Genomic DNA, 21907 nt, shown 5'->3' with positions numbered 1-21907 from the left:
GAGACAATTCAACCAATAATTTAAAATACGCCACAGACGCGAGACGGGTGTGTAATTCCGGATATTTTACAGATAATCTTTTCGATTTAAAAGTTCTTTATGTTCGACATGTGAATATGTTGGAAGCATTTTAAAAACAAAAATGCTATATCCCCATCTTGATCGTTGCGTGATTCTCAAGTATTTAAGGAAAATTGCACCAGGATGTTTTTACTTAAGTCACACAAAAAATGCACCAAGGCAGTATATGAGGACCTATTCTTTTTAATCAATACATCAATGATTTATTAGAGGTTGTGGAGAGTATAGTGAAAAAAAAATGCAGATGAAACAAAAAATTATGCACCAACTACTAAATCAGAGTCTCTTTTCACAAAAAAAAACGTTACAAGAAAAACTTATCACGGTAACCGTCATGTATAGTGAAATGTTTATGACTTAAGAGTATTTTTTCTTGTAAGTTTTTTTTTGTGAAATTAAATTGTCTCACAAAATGTTCTTTATGCACTCTATTCCTGGGCAAAGTTATGGGATATGATATTTAATGTCAGTAATTGCAGAGACATATATTATATGTCTCTGGTAATTGTAAGCGCATACACTATGAAAGAAATTATTATTTTCCTGAAAATGTTTAAACTTTGAACAATTATGAACAATAAAGATATCATTGAAGATGACTGACAAGAAAAGGATCTTGGAATTATTTTTCAAAAGGAAATTGAATTTACACAGCTTAATTCGAAGTAAAACCATAAATTGCATTAGTACGACCGCATGCAGTGGAATATGGAAACACCATATTGTACCCGCATTTAAAAAAAGACATAATTTCTGTTGAAAAACTGGTGCAGATGGGAACAACAAAATTAATTCCAGATATAAGAAATTTGTGCTATGAAGAAAGATTAAAAGTACCCAAACTTCCTTCTCATACTTACAGAAGGCGTCGTCGTGATATGACACAAACTTTTAAAATCATGTTATAAATTGATTTGAAGATATACCTGTCAACCTATGACAATGAAAGTGCAGGATTATGACCTGCAAAGAAGAATGAAATATCAGGTGATAACGCGTACGAACTTTTTCGAGCTGAATTTCAGTATTTAGGGGACATTTTTCTTATAATTTATATCAAAGTTTCCAAATTATGTCCACATGGTTCTATAAGTAATTTAAAATTGTACATATTATTATTTCATTGCACTTGAAGGCCATTGATAGATTTGTGTTATATTGCCTTAATTACTTTTCATATTCATTCTATGACATACAATGTGTCAATTTGTGTTTTCTTTAGTTACATTTTTTTCATCTTTAATCTTTACTTACATTTGTGCAGCTTATAAACATGTTGTTTAACTTTATTTTTTTATACTCTAATATCAATAAAAAAAATATGTTCCCATGTTTATAAGCTGCACAAATGTAGTTCTTTACTTACATTTGTGCAGCTTATAAACATGGGAACATATTTTTTTTTATTGATATTAGAGTATAATAAAATAAAGTTAAACAATTAAAGGAGGTATAGATGAAAAAAGTAATTTTCAAAATTTCAATTTTTTTTATTTTTCTTATTAAAAAATAAGTAAAAGAATTATTCTGATATGTTTTTGCGTTCAATTCATTTTAAATTTAATCTTTTTACAAAAAAACACATAAGTTTAAGGAATATATTGTGAATTGACAAAAAAAGGGGAAGTAACTCAAATTGTTTTTAAAACAACTTTGAAATACATAAATTATTTGCGACCTAAAGCTTAGATAATCGGTGTTAATTAACAGTGTGTTTGACACCAAAGCTGTCAAGTGAAGCCAGGCACTAAAATGGGTCACTTGATTTGAGTTTACACAGCTAGTTGAACTTCTTGTCCAGGAAGAATTACGAATTTGCCGGTTCTTAAAGGAAAATCACTTTATATGAAATCAGTCTGAAGGCTTAGGAATCCGGGTGGAAACGGGTTATTTTCCGAATTCCCGGGTTATTTGGCCACCCGGCGGGTGTCCCGGGTGACCCCTCAGGATTGTGAAAATCTCGGGTCACACCCGCAGGATCCGGGACAGTTGACACGTATGTATAATGTATTAAAGTTTTTTTTACTGTTATTAGGACAAATAATATCAAATTATCGAAGCCTAGATGTGACACAAAATTTAGTTTGAGACTTTTTTCACAAAGCATAATAATATTAAACGATTGGAATAATCTACCAGTTGATGTAATTGCTGCCAAAACTATTGAAGCATTTTAAATAAACATAGAACGTCATCGGGAGACAGCTAGTGATATATCAATTCAGTGACTGATATGGACACAAATAGTTCAATATACATTTTTGATTGTTGCGAGATAGTGGCACCAAACCATGCAAGCTTGATGTATGTTTACAGAATTTTAAAATATTACCAAAATATGGTGGACTGAGCAGGATAGAATCATTCCCTACGAGATTCACATAGATCTTACAGGTATCTTACAGGAATGACACTATCAACAGTAAAACCGTGAGATATAGTAGTCTCAGAGTAAAAGATGCCTTCATAAATCTTGTGATGGGTTATATTTAGCCAGCGGTGTCAATCAGATGTGGATTCTTAATAATTATAAATATCTTCTGTAAAATCTCCAATCACAATGCTTACAATTTTGCAGTAATATCTTTCATTTTGATTTTTCTACGCCTTTTACTTCCCCATGCTTAATTGAAAGATTGATTACATCTCAAAAATGGGAATCGTAGATAAAAATTTCTTGTTGTAGAAGTGCAGTTCTTCAAAAAGTAAGATTGTTCTAAAAATCTTACCAAGTTTGTGAAGAACCTACGAAAGCCTATTAGGGTCACAATTTTTTTTTTATCTCGTAATTACGAGAAAACTATTGCGTAATTACGAGATAATCATTGTTTTATCTCGTAATTACAAGATAATCATAGTTTTATCTCGTAGTTACGAGATAATTATCGCGTAATTACGAAATAACTGTCGCGTAATTACGAGAGAACTATCGCGTAATTACAAGATAAGAAGCTGTTTAATCTCGTAATTATCGAGTAATTACGAGAAAACTATCTCGTAATTACGAGATAGAAATTCATTTGGCCAAATAGTTTAAGAGGAGAAAGATTTTTGTAAAAGATTAAAAAAATTTACTTTATTGCAGAAATGACTTTAAAGGGCAATTACTCCTTAAGGGGTCAATTGACAATTTTGGTCATTTGACTTATTTGTAGATCTTACTTGGCTAAACATTTTTGCTGCTACAGTTTATATCTTTCTATTATAATATTCAAGATAATAACCAAAAACTGAAAAATAATCATTAAAATTACCAATTCAGGGGCAGCATCCTAAAAACGGGAAGTCTGATTCGTCTGAAAAATTTTACCCTGTCATATTTGCTCTAAATGCTTTAGTTTCAGAGATATAAACCATAAACTACATTTTACACCCCCACCCCCTCCATGTTCTATTTTTAGCCATGGTGGCTATCTTGGTTGGTAGGCGGGGTCTTTGGATACATTTTTTTAAACTAGAAACCCTAAAGACGATTAAGGCCAAGTTTGGTTCAATTTGGCCAAGTGGTTTCAAAGGAGAAGATTTTTGTAAAAGTTAACGGACGACGACGGACGACGGACGCCATATGATGGGAAAAGATCACTCGACCCTTTGGGTCAGTTAAGCTAATAAAAACAGGCGTTTATCAGGTGCGCCGGAAGGGTAATCATGATCAATATATATAATATATATATATAATTTTATCTCGTAATTACGAGATAGTTTTCTCGTAATAACGAGATAATTTTCTCGTAATTACGCGATAGTTATCTCGTAATTACGCGATAATTATTTCGTAATAACGAGATAAAAAATGATCATCTCGTAATTACGCGATAGTTTTCTCGTAATTGCGCGATAATTATCTCGTAATTACGAGATAGTTTTCTCGTAATTACGAGATAATTTTCTCGTAATTCGCGATAATTATCTCGTAATTACGAGATAAAAAATGATTATCTCGTAATTACGCGATAGTTTTCTCGTAATTAAGCGATAATTATCTCGTAATTACGAGATAAAAAATGATTATCTCGTAATTACGCGATAGTTTTCTCGTAATTACGCGATAATTATCTCATAATTTCGCGATAGTTTTCTCGTAATTACGAGATAATTTTTTTTTTTTTTTATGTGACCCTAATAGGCTTTCGTTAGAAGAACCGCACTTCTTAAAAAAAATAACCGAGGATGTAATTATTAAAATACTGGACTTTTTGAGCGACTAGATTAATATTTCAACAGACAGTTGGTACAGTGTACCAACGGGTACTTACTGTGTACCCCTACTGACCGACTTGTTTTATTTTGTACTCGTATAAAGCAGAATTCACCATGACAAAACCTTCTCAAGAAATAATTTTATTTTGCAGGTAAGTTCTTTAATTTCAGTTTCTGAAATACATTGATGATGTCATGTCCTTCAATAATCCTCATTTCAGTGTATGCTTGCATCTCATACACCCAAGTAACATTTAGATTAAGGATACCATCGAACTAGAAGGTCTACTCTCATATCTTTATCTTAATTTTCATCGACATTGACGTCGATGGACGACTTCAAACTAGGATCAATGACAACGTGATGATTTCTTCTCTCCAATTGTCAACTTCCCATTTCTCAACAGTAACATACCTTCTGTCCCTTCGTAAAACAGAGTTATGAAAAAGACTGACTGAAATCTACCCTAAAAATGTTTAACGGTCATCATCACGAATAGGTCGATTGGTTGAATAAGATATGTCTGTGTCTCAACTCACTAGCGACCTGTTTTAGCAGTCCTGTAGATTTTAATATTATAATTCCAGAAAAGTCATCTAATCTGTAATTTTAGTGATTGTGTCCTATTCCCGATTGTACCATTTTGACTGAGTGTGGTTTCGTAAGGCCATGTGATTCATACATAGCAGTGGACACTTACCCTAGCGACGCACCCGGTCCGCTCCTTATGGGGTTCATGTGATTCCCTCAGTTTTTGTTTGTTGTCTTGATTTGTCACCTTCGTTGATTTTTGAGCTATGAACATCGAAAACTACTGTTGACTTAATTTACAGCGAGTGTAAAAAGCCCGACAGGAATTCAATAGGTTAACTGGAGATACCGTACTTTGAGGCTTGATTTCAGTAACTAATTACTAGCATTTCTTGATACGATAATATTCAGAATAATTTCTTCTGTTCCTGTGGTTAACACTTTTGTCGTCTGTTATACCGCGTCGTTAAAAGTTTCTTGTGTATATGGATTCGTCGAGATAACTTTATTCAAAGTGTTTCTGAAATATAGAAAAACCGTTTATCGATGTTGAAGTATGGTCCAATTTGCATGCATATAATATTATAAGAATGGATCACAACAATAAGATAAAGATCATAATCATAAGAGCAGGAATTGAATAAAAAATGACAAATCACAACTGACAATATAATTATATAGTTTCATTAAAGTCAATCTATTTAAAATATAGACCTATGATTTCGTTATCCTTATACGAGCGTGCGAGTTAATATAGATTTGAATTTCAATCAGATTGATTAAAAGTCTATAAGGCAAATGACGCTGAGGTCAAAAAGACAAACAAAAGATCACAAAACATCTATCTCAGTTTTTATTTAAATTGAAATCTAATAGAAGTTTTAATGACGATTGATGAACAGGCACTTGTTTCTGGAAAACAAATTTCATATGTACCTTAATATAAGACTTATATTATGGTATATGTAATTTTTTGTTAAAGACAAGTGCCTGTTAATTCCTGATAACTATTTGTTCCCTTTTATCTATAGATAGACAACAGTCTATCTCAATGAATGAAACCCCACCCCAGCCATATATAACCAAAGTGCAATAGTATAGAGACATGTACAAACAAATTGACAGACATAGTATAAAATATAAAACAAACGAACACATAAAGTTGTTACCCAGGAGACCAGTTCTAGGCATTTATTAGTTATAATGGGACTTAGTATTACAAGATACATTCTAATACATTTGTGCGGCTTATTTAATTAAGACGGATTGTTGCTCTTCATAAGGTCTTGAAATTTTTGAACATTTGGTCTGTTTACGAAAGGTGCTTGAAATGCATTCTTCTTCTTTCGTCCGACATGGCCGAACAATATATGACACTCATTGCAAATATTATCGGAACTACATAAAAAAAAACTAATACGGATTTCTCTCCGAATATTTTGAAATTATCATCAATTTCAAAAGGAATTGTAGTGTTCAAACTGTAAAATCGGGCTTTGAAAATAAACACTTGCATTTCATGTTTAGTTCTAAATGTGTTTAGAATTATGTCTAATATCTAAACACATTTCTAAGTAAGCACATTAAATCTTAACATGTCTTGAAACTAAACACTTTTAAATGTGTTTTAAAATTCAAGTGTTTTGTACTAAGACACTAATTTCTAAGCTAAACACGACCATAAACACAATCCCAAACACTTTCTTCAATCTACACACATTGTCAAACTAAAGATGTCACAAAGCGAACAAAAAATGTGTTTAGAATTGTGCTTAGAATCTGATTGATTTGATTTGATTTTTGGTATTTTAACGCCACTTTTAAGCACCGCTTTTGGGCTATTTCGTGGCGGCCAGTTTTTATTGGTGGAGGAAGCCGGAGTGCCCGGAGAAAACCACCGACCTTCGATAAGAAAACTGACAATCCTAGTCAATTAAGATTGGAGTCGAGTGCACCCGCACGAGCGGGTTTCGAACTCACAACCTCAGTGTTGACTGGCTAGTGATTACAGTAGTAACTACTTAGACCACTCGGCCCCGAGGCCCCGCTTAGAATCTGAAAATGTCATCTTAATAGTATTATACAGCCGGTCACTACTTTATATATGTAAGCATATATTAGATAGTTCACAATAATGAAGTTATGTTTTCATTGTAATTATAAGTAAAGAGATTGTATAAAATAACAGGAAGTTTACTTTCTTTTCCGGTTACAAGTTTTGCCCAGTTATTGATATTTCGTAATTTGATTTAAAAAAATATCTAGTGGGTATCGACTAAGTTTCCCATATATCATGAAGTCAGGCGTTGACATTTTAAAATGAAAAAGAAGTTTTACAAATTTTAGATAAACGCTCTATTAAAGAGAAGTTACCTATCCCGAAACATATCTAAATAAAACATTTATAATTTACACTGGTCAGTTAATGTCATGTAAAAGACGGCAAACTGGACTGAGAGTCCCTACATAATGTCAGTACAATAAAACATAAACTTGTTATATGTTGCATATTTTGGACACTAAAACTAGTATCTGTTACTAGTATCTGTATCTTTGTTATCAAATCTAAAACTCATAATTGATAATTTAGTTTTAATCCCGTGACAAAATTATATGAAAGAGGCTCTTAAAAGGGGGACATCGAGGCTGTTTTGTGATTTTATATATACGTTCTCCGTTTCGATTAGAAAGGGATAATGGAAGAACTTTTTTTTTTAGAAAATCACAACATCTATATAAAATACAGTTATGTACAATGAACACAATTTCAATACAATTAATTCACCCAAATCATCAAATTTGATAAGAAAATAATAAATAGATTTATCTCACGAAAGTCATTTTGTTTAGCGAGAGTGTTTCCTGAGACAGCTCGTTATACACAAAAATGAAGTCGTTATCGCTTCTTCTTTGTCTGACTCTGAGTTACATGGCACATGCCAAAGTGTCGTACGATGGGTATGTATGATTTATTATTTCAAAAACTATCTAAGGCGGATTTTTTTAAATGAAGACTGATTTAATGTAAGAAAAACACAATATGTTAAAAAAAAAAAAGTTAACATGTATCATTCGTTTTAAGATTTCTGAGTTAGTTGCCTTCACGAATGAGTCGGTTTAGAGTAATTCTGGAATTTGGAGAAAATGATTACAATCAAATGCATCGATATCGATATAAAATATCGATGTCTAACAGAATAGTCACTTTACAAACCTTTTTCGTCGCCGATATTTCATCTTTCAATTTTTAGAACATTGCAAAAGATAAAAACAAAAATGAAAAAAATACAATAGCTCATTTAAGGCTCCCCTTTTTTTAAATCAATATGTAGCTTTGTGCAAAATGATGTCAACCTATCAAAGTCTTGATAAATAAAGTAGATCGTAAGGTTTAAATTACATACCCAAGACATTTCCTAGTCATGAGTTTTGAAAAATTAAACTTCTTTTCACTTTAAAGATATGTTAAAGTATTAGTTCCATCAAACACATTTCCCTCTGTTCCATGGAACCTAAGTTTATGGACACATGCAATAAACTCTATAATGCTCTTTAGTAGTGTCTAGTGAAGCTCATTTATGTCATGGAAAACCCGTCAATTTAATTTTTTAGAATTTAAAAAAAACCAACTGTGATGCTACTTGAAGAAACCTTTGATTTTGGTAAACCAAAGTTCATTGAGTATTTGTATAATATTGTAATGAAATAAAGTAGTAACTTAATTTTTTTTCACAACACAATTTCTATGATGATTTACTGTAGATTTAAAATGTACGAAGTTATTCCACGGACCGGATTACAACTACAGATTTTAAAAAGTATGTACACCGAATCAAAGATTGATCGTGTTGATTTTTGGGTGCCACCAAGGGGAATTAACATTCCTGTTCAGATTTCGGTCTCGCCAAAAACTAAAATAATTGCAACTCTTCGGCTCATGGGACTGGACACTAGACTGGTTATGGACAATGTACAGCACTTTATTGACCAACAAAATAAGGTTGACCTTAAGTTCAAACCAAGAGACAAAGCCGAGGAATTCGATTATGGAATTTACCATAATCTATCAGCTGTGAGTATTATTTTGAATCTAAATTGGTAGAATTTATTTTTACTTATGCACCGGATATCAAGAAGGGTTATGGCTTTCCCCCTATGTTTTATATCATTACCAGGTTCAATCCAATATGTGTATCTTCATTTCTGTTCGAACAAAATTATATTATATTTATAGATATATAGTTAAAATATAATTGGCTTTTTTCCAGCAGTTTGTTTATGGTTTTAGAAAAACGGAAAGACTTTTCAAAATTTTCATCGAAAAAAGTTCATTAATATATAAATGAAATCATTGCCATTCAGGGCTGTTCCTCTTATTGTAGCGACATATACTTTGTTCAAAGTTTTTAGTCTTAATCGAGAGTCTCGTCGGAATGTATCATATTCCGGTAGAAACAAAAACCTGCTAGATTTCGTAATATTTGTCATCCGAAATATGTGCTGTCGTCTCGAGCATAATATTTTCAAAATTTCTTTTTAACCCAAATAAATAAAATGATTAAATGGGCAGTTATCCTATTGTATCATTTTCGAAGGATATTTACAGGTGATTAAGTTAGATTCTTTATAAAACAGGAATAAGATATACATATATATCCAATATGTATGACAAACAGATGCTCGGAAGTTGGAGACAATTATTGAACATCTGTTTATTCACATTTCATATATTATGTACCATTAGCAGTTTGCACACAATTCATGCCTGGAACAAATGTTCCTCGGCGACCAAAATGAAAAGCTATATATGTATTGTTTTTCTGATGCAAGTCAATCGTTTAGTTCCAAATTTCCATCGTTCAACTATTTACAAACACGTATTTAAAAATGTGAAATATTTTATCAAAGTTGTCTTCAACAACAACGTTCGAGGCTAAATATCATTTTGATTTTTCAAAATTTGTGAAATTGTTGAAAATATACAGAATATCAGATAGACGTTTCTATAATAAATTCTATTTTCCTGGTATTGGAACTGTAACAACAATTACAGGCGATGTCACCATACACGTACCCCAGATGCCAACATACAGTGAAACCTGTTTTGAGAGACCACTTAAAGAAGAGCAAATAAGTGGTCTCAAAAGACAGTCGGTCTTTTGATACAGGTTCAATCTATATGAAATGCACTACAGAGGGGTCTAAAATGAATGGTCTTATAACACAGGTTTTTGCTTAATACAGGTAGTCTCTAAATCAGGTTTGACTGTATTCTGGTTTATAAAACGACATGATAATTTTACAGATAAACGATTGGATAACAAATATCACAACAGTATATGCAGACAAAGCTAAAGTTATAGAAGTTGGAAAGTCATTTGAAGGACGAACCATCAGACTGATTCAGGTATATATTATTACATTAGTTCCTTGCCAATAACTTAAGGGTCCTTCATATTTTATTTAGTTTGTGAGTGAGTTTGGCGAGTTTACTCACCAAAAAAGCTCCCTCAAAAGAACATTAAATTTTTATACATTGTGACTTGGATGGAGAGTTATCTCATTGGCACTCATACCACATCCTCTTATTTATATTAGAAGTATATAATATTCCGGTGGAGGGCGGCATTATTTAATATCTGCAGGATGATAACTTAAAGCTTGGTTCCTTTGTGTTATTGCTTTGTTTTACTTTGTTTATTTTTAAAATACGACTTTGTCGTTATTTAAGGGTTAAGTGCTTTCCCGTACTTTTTTATCAGTTGTATTTTTTAATGAACCTTTTGTTAGTCCATTGATCGAGATTTAAAGGGGAAGATTCACGTTTACACAAATCTGGGTTAACCCCGCTAGATGTTATTTTTTTGTGCCCGAACCAAGTCAGGAACATTGTCAGTGGTCACATCCTAAAGTTTTTGTTGTTTGTAAAAATTTTGTGCTGTTGGCATGCCTTTGATAGTTTCTGTATTATAAACTTGTTTAGACCCGAGGCGATTTAAAGCTTGGAATTTTGCTATGATACATGTCTACTGTGGTCTATGCATGGATGTCTTTTAATTATTTGTGTCGTTTGGTTACTGTCTAATAAACGTATACCCACTTTCCGTTTAATTCTTACACAATTCCATGACCAGCTATAGTTGGATTACGTATTGACCTTGTATAATCAATTAACTTTCTGTGTCTTTGAATTATTCTTATCACTGAACGTCCGACTTCTATGGGTAGTCCTTCTTTAAACTGCATGTATTTCAAAATCGAATTGTTAGTAAATTTTTTCCATGATCGATTTTTGATAGAAAGTCTTCCACGGGATAAGGTTGATTTTTGCCCCCGATATCATTTGCATTTGAAAATACGAACCTGGTAGTTTTTAAATTCGAACATTCGCTACAAGTTTTCAGTTCAAATCATCAATGTTCTTTTGTAGATCGACACAGGCAAAGTTCCACAGAAAAATGGTTTCTTTATGGAAGGCGGAATTCATGCCCGAGAATGGATATCGCCTGCTACTGTGATGTATATGACTGGCCAGGTAAAGTATTTCACTGTCCGACCGGTATACTGTTTTATCGTTTGAACGAAATGATGTTCCTATGACGAAATTTGGTTGAAGGTATACATATCGGGAAAAGATGCTTTTTTCGACTGATTTTTATCATTCAGACTGATTTAACTTGAAAACGAGTTCATGGACTCCTCTTTTAAAAAATGACATTTGGCTTGATTAAGTATGAAGATTATTTGTGCCAATTTTTATGAAAAAATCACCGGATAAATATATACAGCCAAAAATGCCGTTTTTTGACTAAAACATTAAAATATGATAACAATGAATTATTTCCAAATAATTGTTACACAAACTCAAAACACACTTATATAGTCTAAGAGAAGATATTCCAGATGTTTTTACAAAACTCCGCTTGCGTTTATCTTTTGAAACAAAAAAGTTAAGTATGTCTTTCCATTGGATAGAAATGTCTAAGAAACCGAAATGTCCAGTTAATGTCTAAAATTTCGATCTCATTTATCTCTAAAATTAGCACATGAAGGTATATTCCTTGTTACATATTTTAATTGACTAGGTGAAAAATAGACTGTATGCAAACTTTCGTCAAAAATTCACCATGGGATCAAAACTGTATCGTATGCCCTTAACGTCCAGTATATAACAACACACGTATATTACATGTTATTCGGGATCTTCACAGGGAATATGAGCCAATATCCCCTGTGAACCCCAAATAAAAATTATATTATACTGGAGTGTCCTGACTTTAACATTAAATACCATGCTGATCTTTGTTTTTTATTCACAGGGTATATGGGCTCTTATATACCGTGTCAAAGCAACCAATAAAATTACATGATTTGCCCAGATATTTCCCTTAATTCAGTATAATATTGAGGAATGGGTGATTACGGTGTTAATGAGATGTCTATAGTTTTGTACCAGATAAAACAATTATATATAAACGAAATAATTTGCATAATTTTATAAATTTTATTATTTAAAATTACATTTAACATTGTATCTGTATTAGATATTGGAACTGAAGGACACAACCGTCAATTGATATCTAACAATTATGGATTATATTTTTAAAGTTTCAATTGTGAAAACTGACCTTATAACATTTTATTTAAACAAAAATTGAAATGCTCTTTTAGATGTTAGATCTTTACGGTACAGACGCCAAGATAACAGACATTGTGGATTCCTACACGTGGTACATATTACCAGTGTTTAATGTGGATGGATATGAGTACACTTGGACAACGGTATTTCATTTAAGATGGACTTAAGTCGTATTTTTTTTAGAAATAATATCGTGTTGGACAATTAAACCAGTATGAAAATGGACCAATTTGGCTCGTTTAGTTTTCATAAAATTTTGACAAAATATTATCTTTGACCCTTTGACAAAAATATAAAAATTTCAAAAGACTTGAACCACACACTTTATCGGAAAAATTTTATTGGATATATGCGGCTGTTTGACAAACACTAATTTTGATCATTGAGAAGCTTAATATTTCCTTAACAATAGAACGTGATTTAAACGTTCAGCTGATGTTTACAGAGTTATCTCCCTGTAGTGTACTACCTTAACATCCCTCTAATAAAACAAAATTTCATATTAATTTTTTTCCTAATTATTAAGGAAACTGACAATTTTTGAGGCTAGTTCTTAATTCATTCCTTAAACTATTCCTCATTTTTTTCTTTAGGTATAAGATCATTATTAAACGTAGATTTCTTTTTCTTGTAGAACAGAAATTGGAGGAAGACAAGATCTAAACATGGACTATGTCACGGTGTTGATCCAAACAGAAACTGGGATTTCGAATGGTGTAGTAAGTATTCTACAATATTCTACAAACATATGATAAACAACAGCATTCAGAACCAGTTAGATATATTCTCTGGTTTAATATTGCGAAAAATTGAGATTAAGGTTCAACGTGGAAAAACTGGACATTTTCCAAGGAAGGGGGGGGGGGGGGGGGGATTTCAAGAGGCACTAAATTGTGTAACAGGGGAAGTGTTATAGAGATAGCTAAAGTTTTAAACTATTTTGGAGTTTCACTAAACAACATAAAGTAGAAACTTCAATAAAGCAAAAAAGGAAGCTTCTCGCAAAGGCACACAAGCTATTAACGAAGTCATCAAACTAGGAAGATTACACAATTTGTCTGTTGAAACCCAAAGATAACATAGTCGTGTCTGTTCTTCTGTACGACTGCGAATAATAACGAAATCATCGAGGGAGTTCATTCAAAATGTGTAAGACGCTTGGAAGGTGTCCTCTCGAAATGATAAAAAAGAAAGAACGGCATTCTTCTGATCAAAATTAGGTGAGGGTAAAAGCTCGAAACATTTTTCTATAACATAAAAACCTATTTATCAGATGAATATTGTAAAAAATGAGTGAATCCCATCGCTATGAAGTATTATTAGTATATTTAACACTTGTGGTTTAGCATATATGGAACACATATATAGCATTGACTAACATGGGGTGATTGGTAACCATTGTACAATTGTAAATGAAAGAAGCGAGATCAGTTTTAACAAAATTGGCAAAATGAAATGGAAACTCGCCAACATTCCTTTTCAATGGGCATAACAACCAAAACAGGAATTTGAAAGTTATTTTGATACTTCGAATAACAGAAAAATGAAAGAATTTGGGAAATTTGGGACAACAAAGCACAAGCTATCTATAGAGTAGTGAAGATAACAAAATATCTACCGTCAAACTAGAATTTGCACATTTGCACAAAAAGTGCAATATAGGCGACAAATCTGGACAGGTAACCTATCGCTTGTTGGGCTTACGATCGAAACTCTGCAACTACCAATAACTTTTATCGAAGACAAAGTTAAATCTGCCATGGCCATGTACCGGATAGTAAACCGTAAGCGTGACCCACCGCGAGCTACCGACGATTGGTTTACAGGTTGTGACAAAATATTTATCTCCTTGCATGGAATATCACATGTCTTTGAGTGTTAATTTGTATTTCAGTTTTTCATTAGCAGAATTTTTCTATAATGTTCTGTCTTGAAGTTATTTTGATTGGCGGACTTCAATCATCTTTAGAATTTTCAAATATTTCTCTAGTATTGGAAATTTTTACAACAACAACCAAAACCAAAGTTTTAACGTATTTTATTTTCGTTTTTTTTTTATCTTTACTGTTTGATTTGACAGGGTCCAGAAAGCATCTATTCAGGGAAAAAGACAGCGATAACGTCCCGAATTAAAACTGCTAGGTACACAAACGAGGTTTGATTTTTGAAAAAATATCTACTTCCAGTATTATATTATATAAATAGGGTTAATTGGCAGCCTATTAGATGTTCAACTGTAATCTTAATAATTTCACTTGTATTTTATTTCAAATTAAAGAGGGTGGTGCCAGCAAAGAACCTTGTTCAGATACGTATTGTGGTCCATCTGCGTTCTCAGAAGTGGAGGTTAAGGCTGTTTCAGACTTTATCGATTCACACAAAGGTACCATCAAAGCCTTTATAGATTTCCATAGTTTCTCACAGCTTTGGATGACCCCATGGGGTTATACGAAAGAGCTACCAGAGGATTACACGCAACTGGTAAGGATAATTTTGTTTATAGTAGTAGTATTTGAACATTATTAGTCACACAGTGTGCTAGTGACCTAATGCGATATACATGGGGTCTGTAAATTCCATATGGGGTGAGAGCGGTCTCCACGCACGGTCGTAAATAACCACTGATATTCCTAGAAATGTATAGAAGGTAAGATAATACTTTTTATATGCAGTCTATTATGCGAGAATGTAATATTCATTAAAGGGACAAAACACAAAGTGCCTTAAAATGAATAGTACCCTTTTGATATGAAAATAACCCAAGAATAGCCAGATCAGAATTCAGATCATCTCTTGAATTTGGAGGTCGAGCTGATGACAGATGATACAAGAAGATCTGAGAATTTCAGATGGAATTCACCACTATTTTGTATAAATTAACTGGCATGGGTTTGTATTGACCTCAGTGATAAAAGATATGTCGGTATATGTCCCGGTTAAAAATTGTTTTAGCCATATTTTAAATAAGATGAGACATTGACAATAGAGAGTTTATCATCTATTGTTGTGATAACATTTGTTTCAGAATGCTGGTGCAAAGGCCGCGTGTGATGCCTTAGAGGTAGATTATGGAACCAATTACCAACATGGAAATATTGCAGATATCATTTGTAAGTTTTATAGATATGGAGACAAATAAACTCCATCTATGGATGATATACTATGTGGCATTGCATATATCATTATAAAAGTACTCATATAAGCACATGCGCTATTGAATAAAAGATACACTTATAATTTAAACAAAACAGATTTCTGAGACACATTCATTAGATATTGTAGCTTACTTAGACTAATTGATTTGAAATTCGATCTGTTTGCCTATATTGATTTATTCAAATAGTCAAAATTACTGACGAAAAATTTTATAACACAGTTTTTACCTAGTTACATTATTGTTTCACAATTTTTAATGGAACCCCTCATATTTTTATACTTTTACCAACCTTAATCATCATTATCGTCCAAACATTACGTTGTTGTGTAGGACATTAAGCACCTCAACTATAACTAAATAGTCATCATTGGCACCATTTTGACCGATACGATATGTTGGTGTCTCAACTCACTATCTACATGTTTTCACGGTCTTAGATCTTTAGATACCAGTGTTGTCGTCTGGTCTGTAACTTTACCGATTTTGTCCGAATATTCCCAAAAGCGACATTTTGACTGAATTCGCATGGCGGTTGATGCATGCATATCAGGAGACGCGCGTACCAGGTCTCGATCTTTCATGAGCTCATACAAGTCTCTTAGTTTTTGTATGTTACCTTGATTTGTCTCAACCGAATTGATGTATTAGATTTTGATCACTGGTAAACTTTTATCGCATAATTTACGTATCGTTGACAATAACTCAGCACTTAAAATCAATCATGTTCTTCTAAACTACTAGTTATTGAACTTCGTTTTGAAAGAAGATAAAGTATAATGTTAAAAACAATCCCCTGTTTTGACCTCTGCCTAATCGTATGGCGTTTACTAATATATATCTAACCTTATACGGACTTCATTAACAAATGCGTGCTCCGTACTCCTTCATGATTATGCAATCGACTGCAATCGAATTGGTTGCTAGATACGATATGTTTGTGTTTTGACTCGAGAGAGAAATACTTTCATTGTCTTAGATCATGAGTATGTACATGCTACATATATGTATGATTAAAATATCCAGGTGTGTATTAAAAAAGCATATAGTTTAACTGAAATTATTTCCATAAACTGACTAAACATTATTTTAGATGTGGCCAGTGGTAGCAGCGCTGATTGGACGTATGGAGCAGAAAAGATCAAGTATTCCTACGCAGTTGAGTTGAGAGATACTGGAGAATATGGGTTTCTACTGCCAGCCGACCAGATTCTTCCATCTGGAAAGGAGACACTAGAAGCACTGAAAGCTTTGTGCAGCTATGTGTTCAATAACTAACAACGTTAAACTTAACTGCGTAGCTTGGTGTAATGTTCATTTATTATGGAAAAAGTTGGAATTTGGTTATGTATGAGATTAAACAACATGTAATAAATACAGTTTAAAATTTGTTATATGCTTCATTTAAAAGGCAATGATAAGAACTCGCGAACCTTCCGGGTCACCTGATGACATTGTTAGTCCTATAAGAAAGTCAATCATTTAAAGTAATTAAAGGTTGTTGATTTTTGCATTCATCAAATTGTTCTATTTGTCGCTAGTCTAAACTCATCATCATCAACCATAATACAAAATTCGTATAGTATGAAAGACATTTCGTTTATCAAGTTCATTATTAGTCAGACTTGCTTCCAAATATTATATGAATATTGCTCATAGCGTCTCCACTCCTTCAATATCAAAGATTTGTTTTTGTATAAAATTTGCAGTTCATGAGGAATGTAATTGTTTATTAACATTGACACGGATGTCTTTGAACGACTTAAAATAAAGCAATTTTTGGCTTTCTGGTTCTGGTTGCATTGTCATTTCAAACTTTTTTGAGATGAGCATATCTTGTTCATACAATATCTAGTCTTTAAAACAACAATTTGGGTAATAAAAATAACGTTTCAACTTAATGATTCTTTTTTCAAACAAACTTTTGCATGTTCAAATGGCAATTGGCTTCTTAATATACATCTAGTACATCCTTGGCTTTCAAATATTCGTCTTTGGGCGTCCCTAATGAAGGTAAATCCAGAAAAGTGCTATGGACGCTTGAAATTTATGAAGTCTTGTTTTCATTTTTTACAGCACTTGGTCGATACCGCTGCTGGTGAATTATCAGTCCCCGAGGGTATCATCCCATCAGTAGTCAATATTTTAGTACTGAAATGATATATAACAAATCTCTATTAAATTGTCCGTTTATAAATCTACAAATTATTAAGAAACTAAGGTTTCAACTCCCTCAGGCAAAGTTGGCAGATGAATTTGTCTATTATTTTAGGTCCTTTTTGGTCATATAGCTCTTCAATTGTTTCGGTTGTTATATATCCTTGGCTTTCAAATAAATGTATTGGGATTTGAGCGTTCCTCATGAAGGTAAATCCAGAAAAGGTCTTCGTACGCACAACATTAATGAATCGTATATCAATTTATTTTTTTTGGAATAAATTACGAGTTTTTAAAGATGTATATCGGAAAACGATATTAAAATCTTTGTCAGGAGTCTTGTGGAGTGATGGTAACTTAAAATAGATGGATCATAAATGTATTTATCAAAGTTGTACAAAAATCGAACATGTAAAAATGTTGTTTGTTTATAGTTGACTAGTGTTTGGTTAATTATAGTAAGGTCGGTTCGATTGGGATATTGAGTTCATGCACGAGTGAACTCATGTGGTTTAAAGTCATTCGAGCCATTGCAGTCAAAGTGTACAGTAGCATTTTATTAGTTAATCTTCTTGTACTTTTCGTAATATGGCAAGTTCTGAACGTGAAGAAAATCACCTTTATGATATTATGATACTGACATAACAATGAAGATATGGTAACCAAAATTGCAGACATAACATTGAACAATTTTAAACAGTATTTAAATAGTAAAATTGATAGCCTAAAGATGGAACTTCTGGAAGACGCGACGAATAAATCAGAAACCTTGTTTATAAACAGCTTAAATCAAGACTTTCTTATAAGTTTAAGTTACAGTAAGCATGTTCAGCACGAATTTAATTCTGAAATTGATTATATAGTATCCAGGATCAAACGTGCAGCCGAGCGTGATGAATATTCTAAAGTCGTGGATATTAGCTATAACCTTATGGAGAAAATTCTTAAGCGGAACAAGTGTATTAAGATTGCTGACAAGTCACCAGCAGAATGGGATACAGTTAAGGATTACCTATCAGACGAGCTTGCTTAGGATTCCGAGAATGAGAAGAAAATTAGGTCTGCTGTAACACGGACCTTGACGGACCAAGTAGCACAAGGAACAAGAGCGTTTTTAAGATCAAGGTGATAAGTATTGTTTACATCATGTATTGTTTTTCATCATATTCAATTTAAAATTTATTATAAAAATGAACATTTAGGTTGTATTAATTCAGTACATGTCATTTGATTACGAAAAAGAATCCCTCTTCATGATCTGATTAGGGAAATGAGAAGAACATATATAAGTATTTGAAAGATAATGATACACAGTCATTTTGTTTTAGACATGATTGATTATGGTTCTTATATCCAGTTTATCACAGTTCCGCCAGTTATACTGTTATATTTAACAAGAAATATTTAATAATGCTGAATTTGTTTCAGAAGCTAATTCAGAGAAAGGAATTGGACTATAAAAATTTTTTGTTTTTCGTTTTGTTTATCCTTGTTCAGAGTTCTGACATGCGCAGGTTATATAATGTATAGTTGTCATGAGCTGTAGCTAAACTATAATACTGTTACCAAGAGTTTCATTTTGATTATTGTTGCTTAAGATACTAGTAGATTTCTTTAGGGTTTATTACTTTCTGAGTATCGATTTGTCTTAATCACTGGGCTGATTGATTGTTAAAATTACTGCATGTGTTGGTAAAAATTTTGAAACCACGTGCTCCTGACTGGTTGTCTTGATACTAAGTGACTGGTTGTCATTGAAGCCACTGTGCTGATTTTATTGAAGCCGTTGACTGGTTATTATTGAAGTATATGTACTGATTGTTATTGAAGCCACTTGACTATTGTTATTGAAGTCACTGGACTGGTTGTTATTGAAGCCATTGGACTGGTTGTCATTGATGCCAATGGGCATGTTGTAATTGAAGGCACTGGACTGATAGTTATTTAAGCCTCTGGGATGTTATCATTAAATACACTAGACAGGTTGTTATTGAAGCCACTGGACTGGTTGTTATTGAAGGCACTGGACATGCTGTATTGACGGCACTATACTGATATTATATTAAGCCTATGGGCATTAAATCCACTGGACAGGTTGTTATTGAAGTCACTGGAAAGGTTGTTATTTAAGTCACTGGAATGGTTGTTATTGAAGTCACTGGAAAGGTTGTTATTGAAGCCACTGGACTGGTTGTTATTGAAGGCACTGGACTGATAGTTATATGAAGCCTCTGGGCTGTTTATCATTAAATCCACTGGACATGTTGTTTTTGAAGTCACTGGATGGTTGTTATTGAAGCCGCTGGACTAGTTGTTAATGAAGCCACTGGGCATGTCGTAAATAAAAGCCACTTGGCTGATAGTTATTTAAACCGCTGGGCATGTTGTTATTGAAGCTAATGGGGACGTTGTTGTTGAAGCCACTGGACTGGTTGTTATTGACGCAACTGAGCAGCTTGTTGAAGCCACTGGGCGTGTTGTTATTGAAGACACTGTGCAAGTTGTAATTTAAGCCACTGGGCTGATAGTTAAATAAGCCACTGGGCATGTTGTTATTGACGCCACTGGGCATATTGTTATTGACGCCACTGGGCATGTTGTTATTGACACCACTGGGCAGATTATTATTAATGCTAATGGGCAGGATGCTGTTGAAACCAATGGGCATGTCGTAATTTAAGCCATGGGCTGGTAGTTATTAAGCCACTGGGCATGATGTTACAGACGCCACTGGGTGTGTTGTTGTTTTTGACGCCACTGGGCGTGTTTGTTTGTAAGCCACTGGGCAGGTTGTTATTGACGCCACTGGGCAGGTTGTTATAGACGCCACTGGGCACGTTGTTATTGATGCCACTGGGCAGGTTGTTATAGACGCCATTAGGCGTGTTGTAATTGAAGCCACTGGGTGTGTTGTTATTGAAGCCACTGGGTGTGTTGTTATTAAAGCCACTGGGCAGGTTGTTTGTAGGGCACTGGGCATGTTGTTATTGACGCCACTGGGCAGGTTGTTATAGACGCCACTGTGCGTGTTGTTATTGAAGCCACTGGGCAGGTTGTTTGTAAAGCCACTGGGCAGGTTGTTATTGACGCAACTGGGCGTGTTGTTTATTGAAGCCACTGGGCAGGTTGTTGTAGACGCCACTGGGCGTGTTGTTATTGAAGCCATTAGGCAGGTTGTTTTTTATACCACTGGGCATGTTGTTATTGACGCCACGAGGCAGGTTGTTATAGACGCAACTGGGCGTGTTGTTATTGAAGCCATTGGGCAGGTTGCTTGTAAAGCATTGGGCAGTTTATTGTTGAAGACACTTGGCTGGTTGTTATTGACGCCAATGGACAGACAGGTTGTTGAAGCTATTGGGTGTGTTATTGAAGACACTGGACCAGTTGTAGTTAAAGCCACTGGGCTGATAGTTAATTAAGCCACTGGGCATGTTATTATTGACGCAATTGGGCAGAGTTTTTTATTAATGCCCTAGGGCAGGATGTTATTGAAGCCACTAGACATGCGTAATTAAAGTTATAGGCTGATAGTTATTTAAGCCAATGGGCATGTTATTAATGCCACTGAACAGGTTGGTATTGAAGCCACATGGCAGGTTGTTTTTAAAGCCATTGGGCAGGTTGTAAGGGAAGACACTGAGCAGGTTGTTATTGACACCAGTGAAAATTATGTTGTGAAAAACACTTGACTGGTTGTTGTTGAAGCCACTTGGCATGTCGTAATTAATTAAGCCACTGGGCTGATAGTTACAGTTATTGACGCCACTGGGCATGTTGTTATTGACGCCACTGGGCATGTTGTTATTGGCGCAACTGGGCATGTTGTTTTTTGAAGATACTGGGCTTGTAGTTATTGAAGACTCTGGGCTGGTTGTTGTTGAAGACACTGAGCTGGGTGTTGAGGACACTGGGCTAGTAGATGTTGAAGACACTTGCAGTGACTTGACTGTTTGTTAATGAAGCCACTGAGCAGGTTGTTATTGCAGACACTTGGCTGGTTGTTGTTAAAGACACTGGGCATGTTATTGTTGGAAACTATGGGCAGGTTGTTGTTGAAGACACTCGTTTGGTTGTTGTTGAAGCCTCTAGGCATGTTGTTATTGAAGACACTGTGCTGGTTGTTGTTGAAGACATTGGGCAG

The 21907-nt window shown here is 33.8% G+C and overlaps 1 protein-coding gene across 1 annotated transcript; it reads left to right on the top strand.

Moving 5' to 3' along the window:
* The first annotated feature begins 7659 nt into the window (after positions 1-7659).
* LOC127702584 (carboxypeptidase B-like) lies at positions 7660-17361 on the top strand. The gene is made up of 9 exons (XM_052206855.1): positions 7660-7771; positions 8576-8885; positions 10119-10220; positions 11244-11348; positions 12485-12595; positions 13087-13171; positions 14731-14933; positions 15478-15562; positions 16700-17361. Exons 1-9 carry the CDS (start codon positions 7701-7703, stop codon positions 16882-16884), a joined length of 1257 nt encoding a protein of 418 aa, XP_052062815.1. The 5' UTR covers positions 7660-7700; the 3' UTR covers positions 16885-17361.
* The last annotated feature ends 4546 nt before the right edge of the window (positions 17362-21907 follow it).

This window comes from Mytilus californianus, unplaced genomic scaffold (genome assembly GCF_021869535.1).
Source record: "Mytilus californianus isolate M0D057914Y unplaced genomic scaffold, xbMytCali1.0.p SCAF_5, whole genome shotgun sequence".
NCBI classification, from domain to species: Eukaryota; Metazoa; Mollusca; class Bivalvia; order Mytilida; family Mytilidae; genus Mytilus; species Mytilus californianus.
Note: the sequence above shows the minus strand (reverse complement) of the source record. Positions and strands in the feature narration are given on the sequence as shown.

Bases quoted from the DNA above. Each gene is read 5' to 3' on its own strand.
- LOC127702584 (XM_052206855.1), top strand. From the start codon at position 7,701: ATGAAGTCGTTATCGCTTCTTCTTTGTCTGACTCTGAGTTACATGGCA. The intron at 11,349-12,484 runs GTAAAGTATTTC...ATGCTCTTTTAG, and splicing joins TGATGTATATGACTGGCCAG to ATGTTAGATCTTTACGGTAC. The intron at 12,596-13,086 runs GTATTTCATTTA...TTTTTCTTGTAG, and splicing joins ATGAGTACACTTGGACAACG to AACAGAAATTGGAGGAAGAC.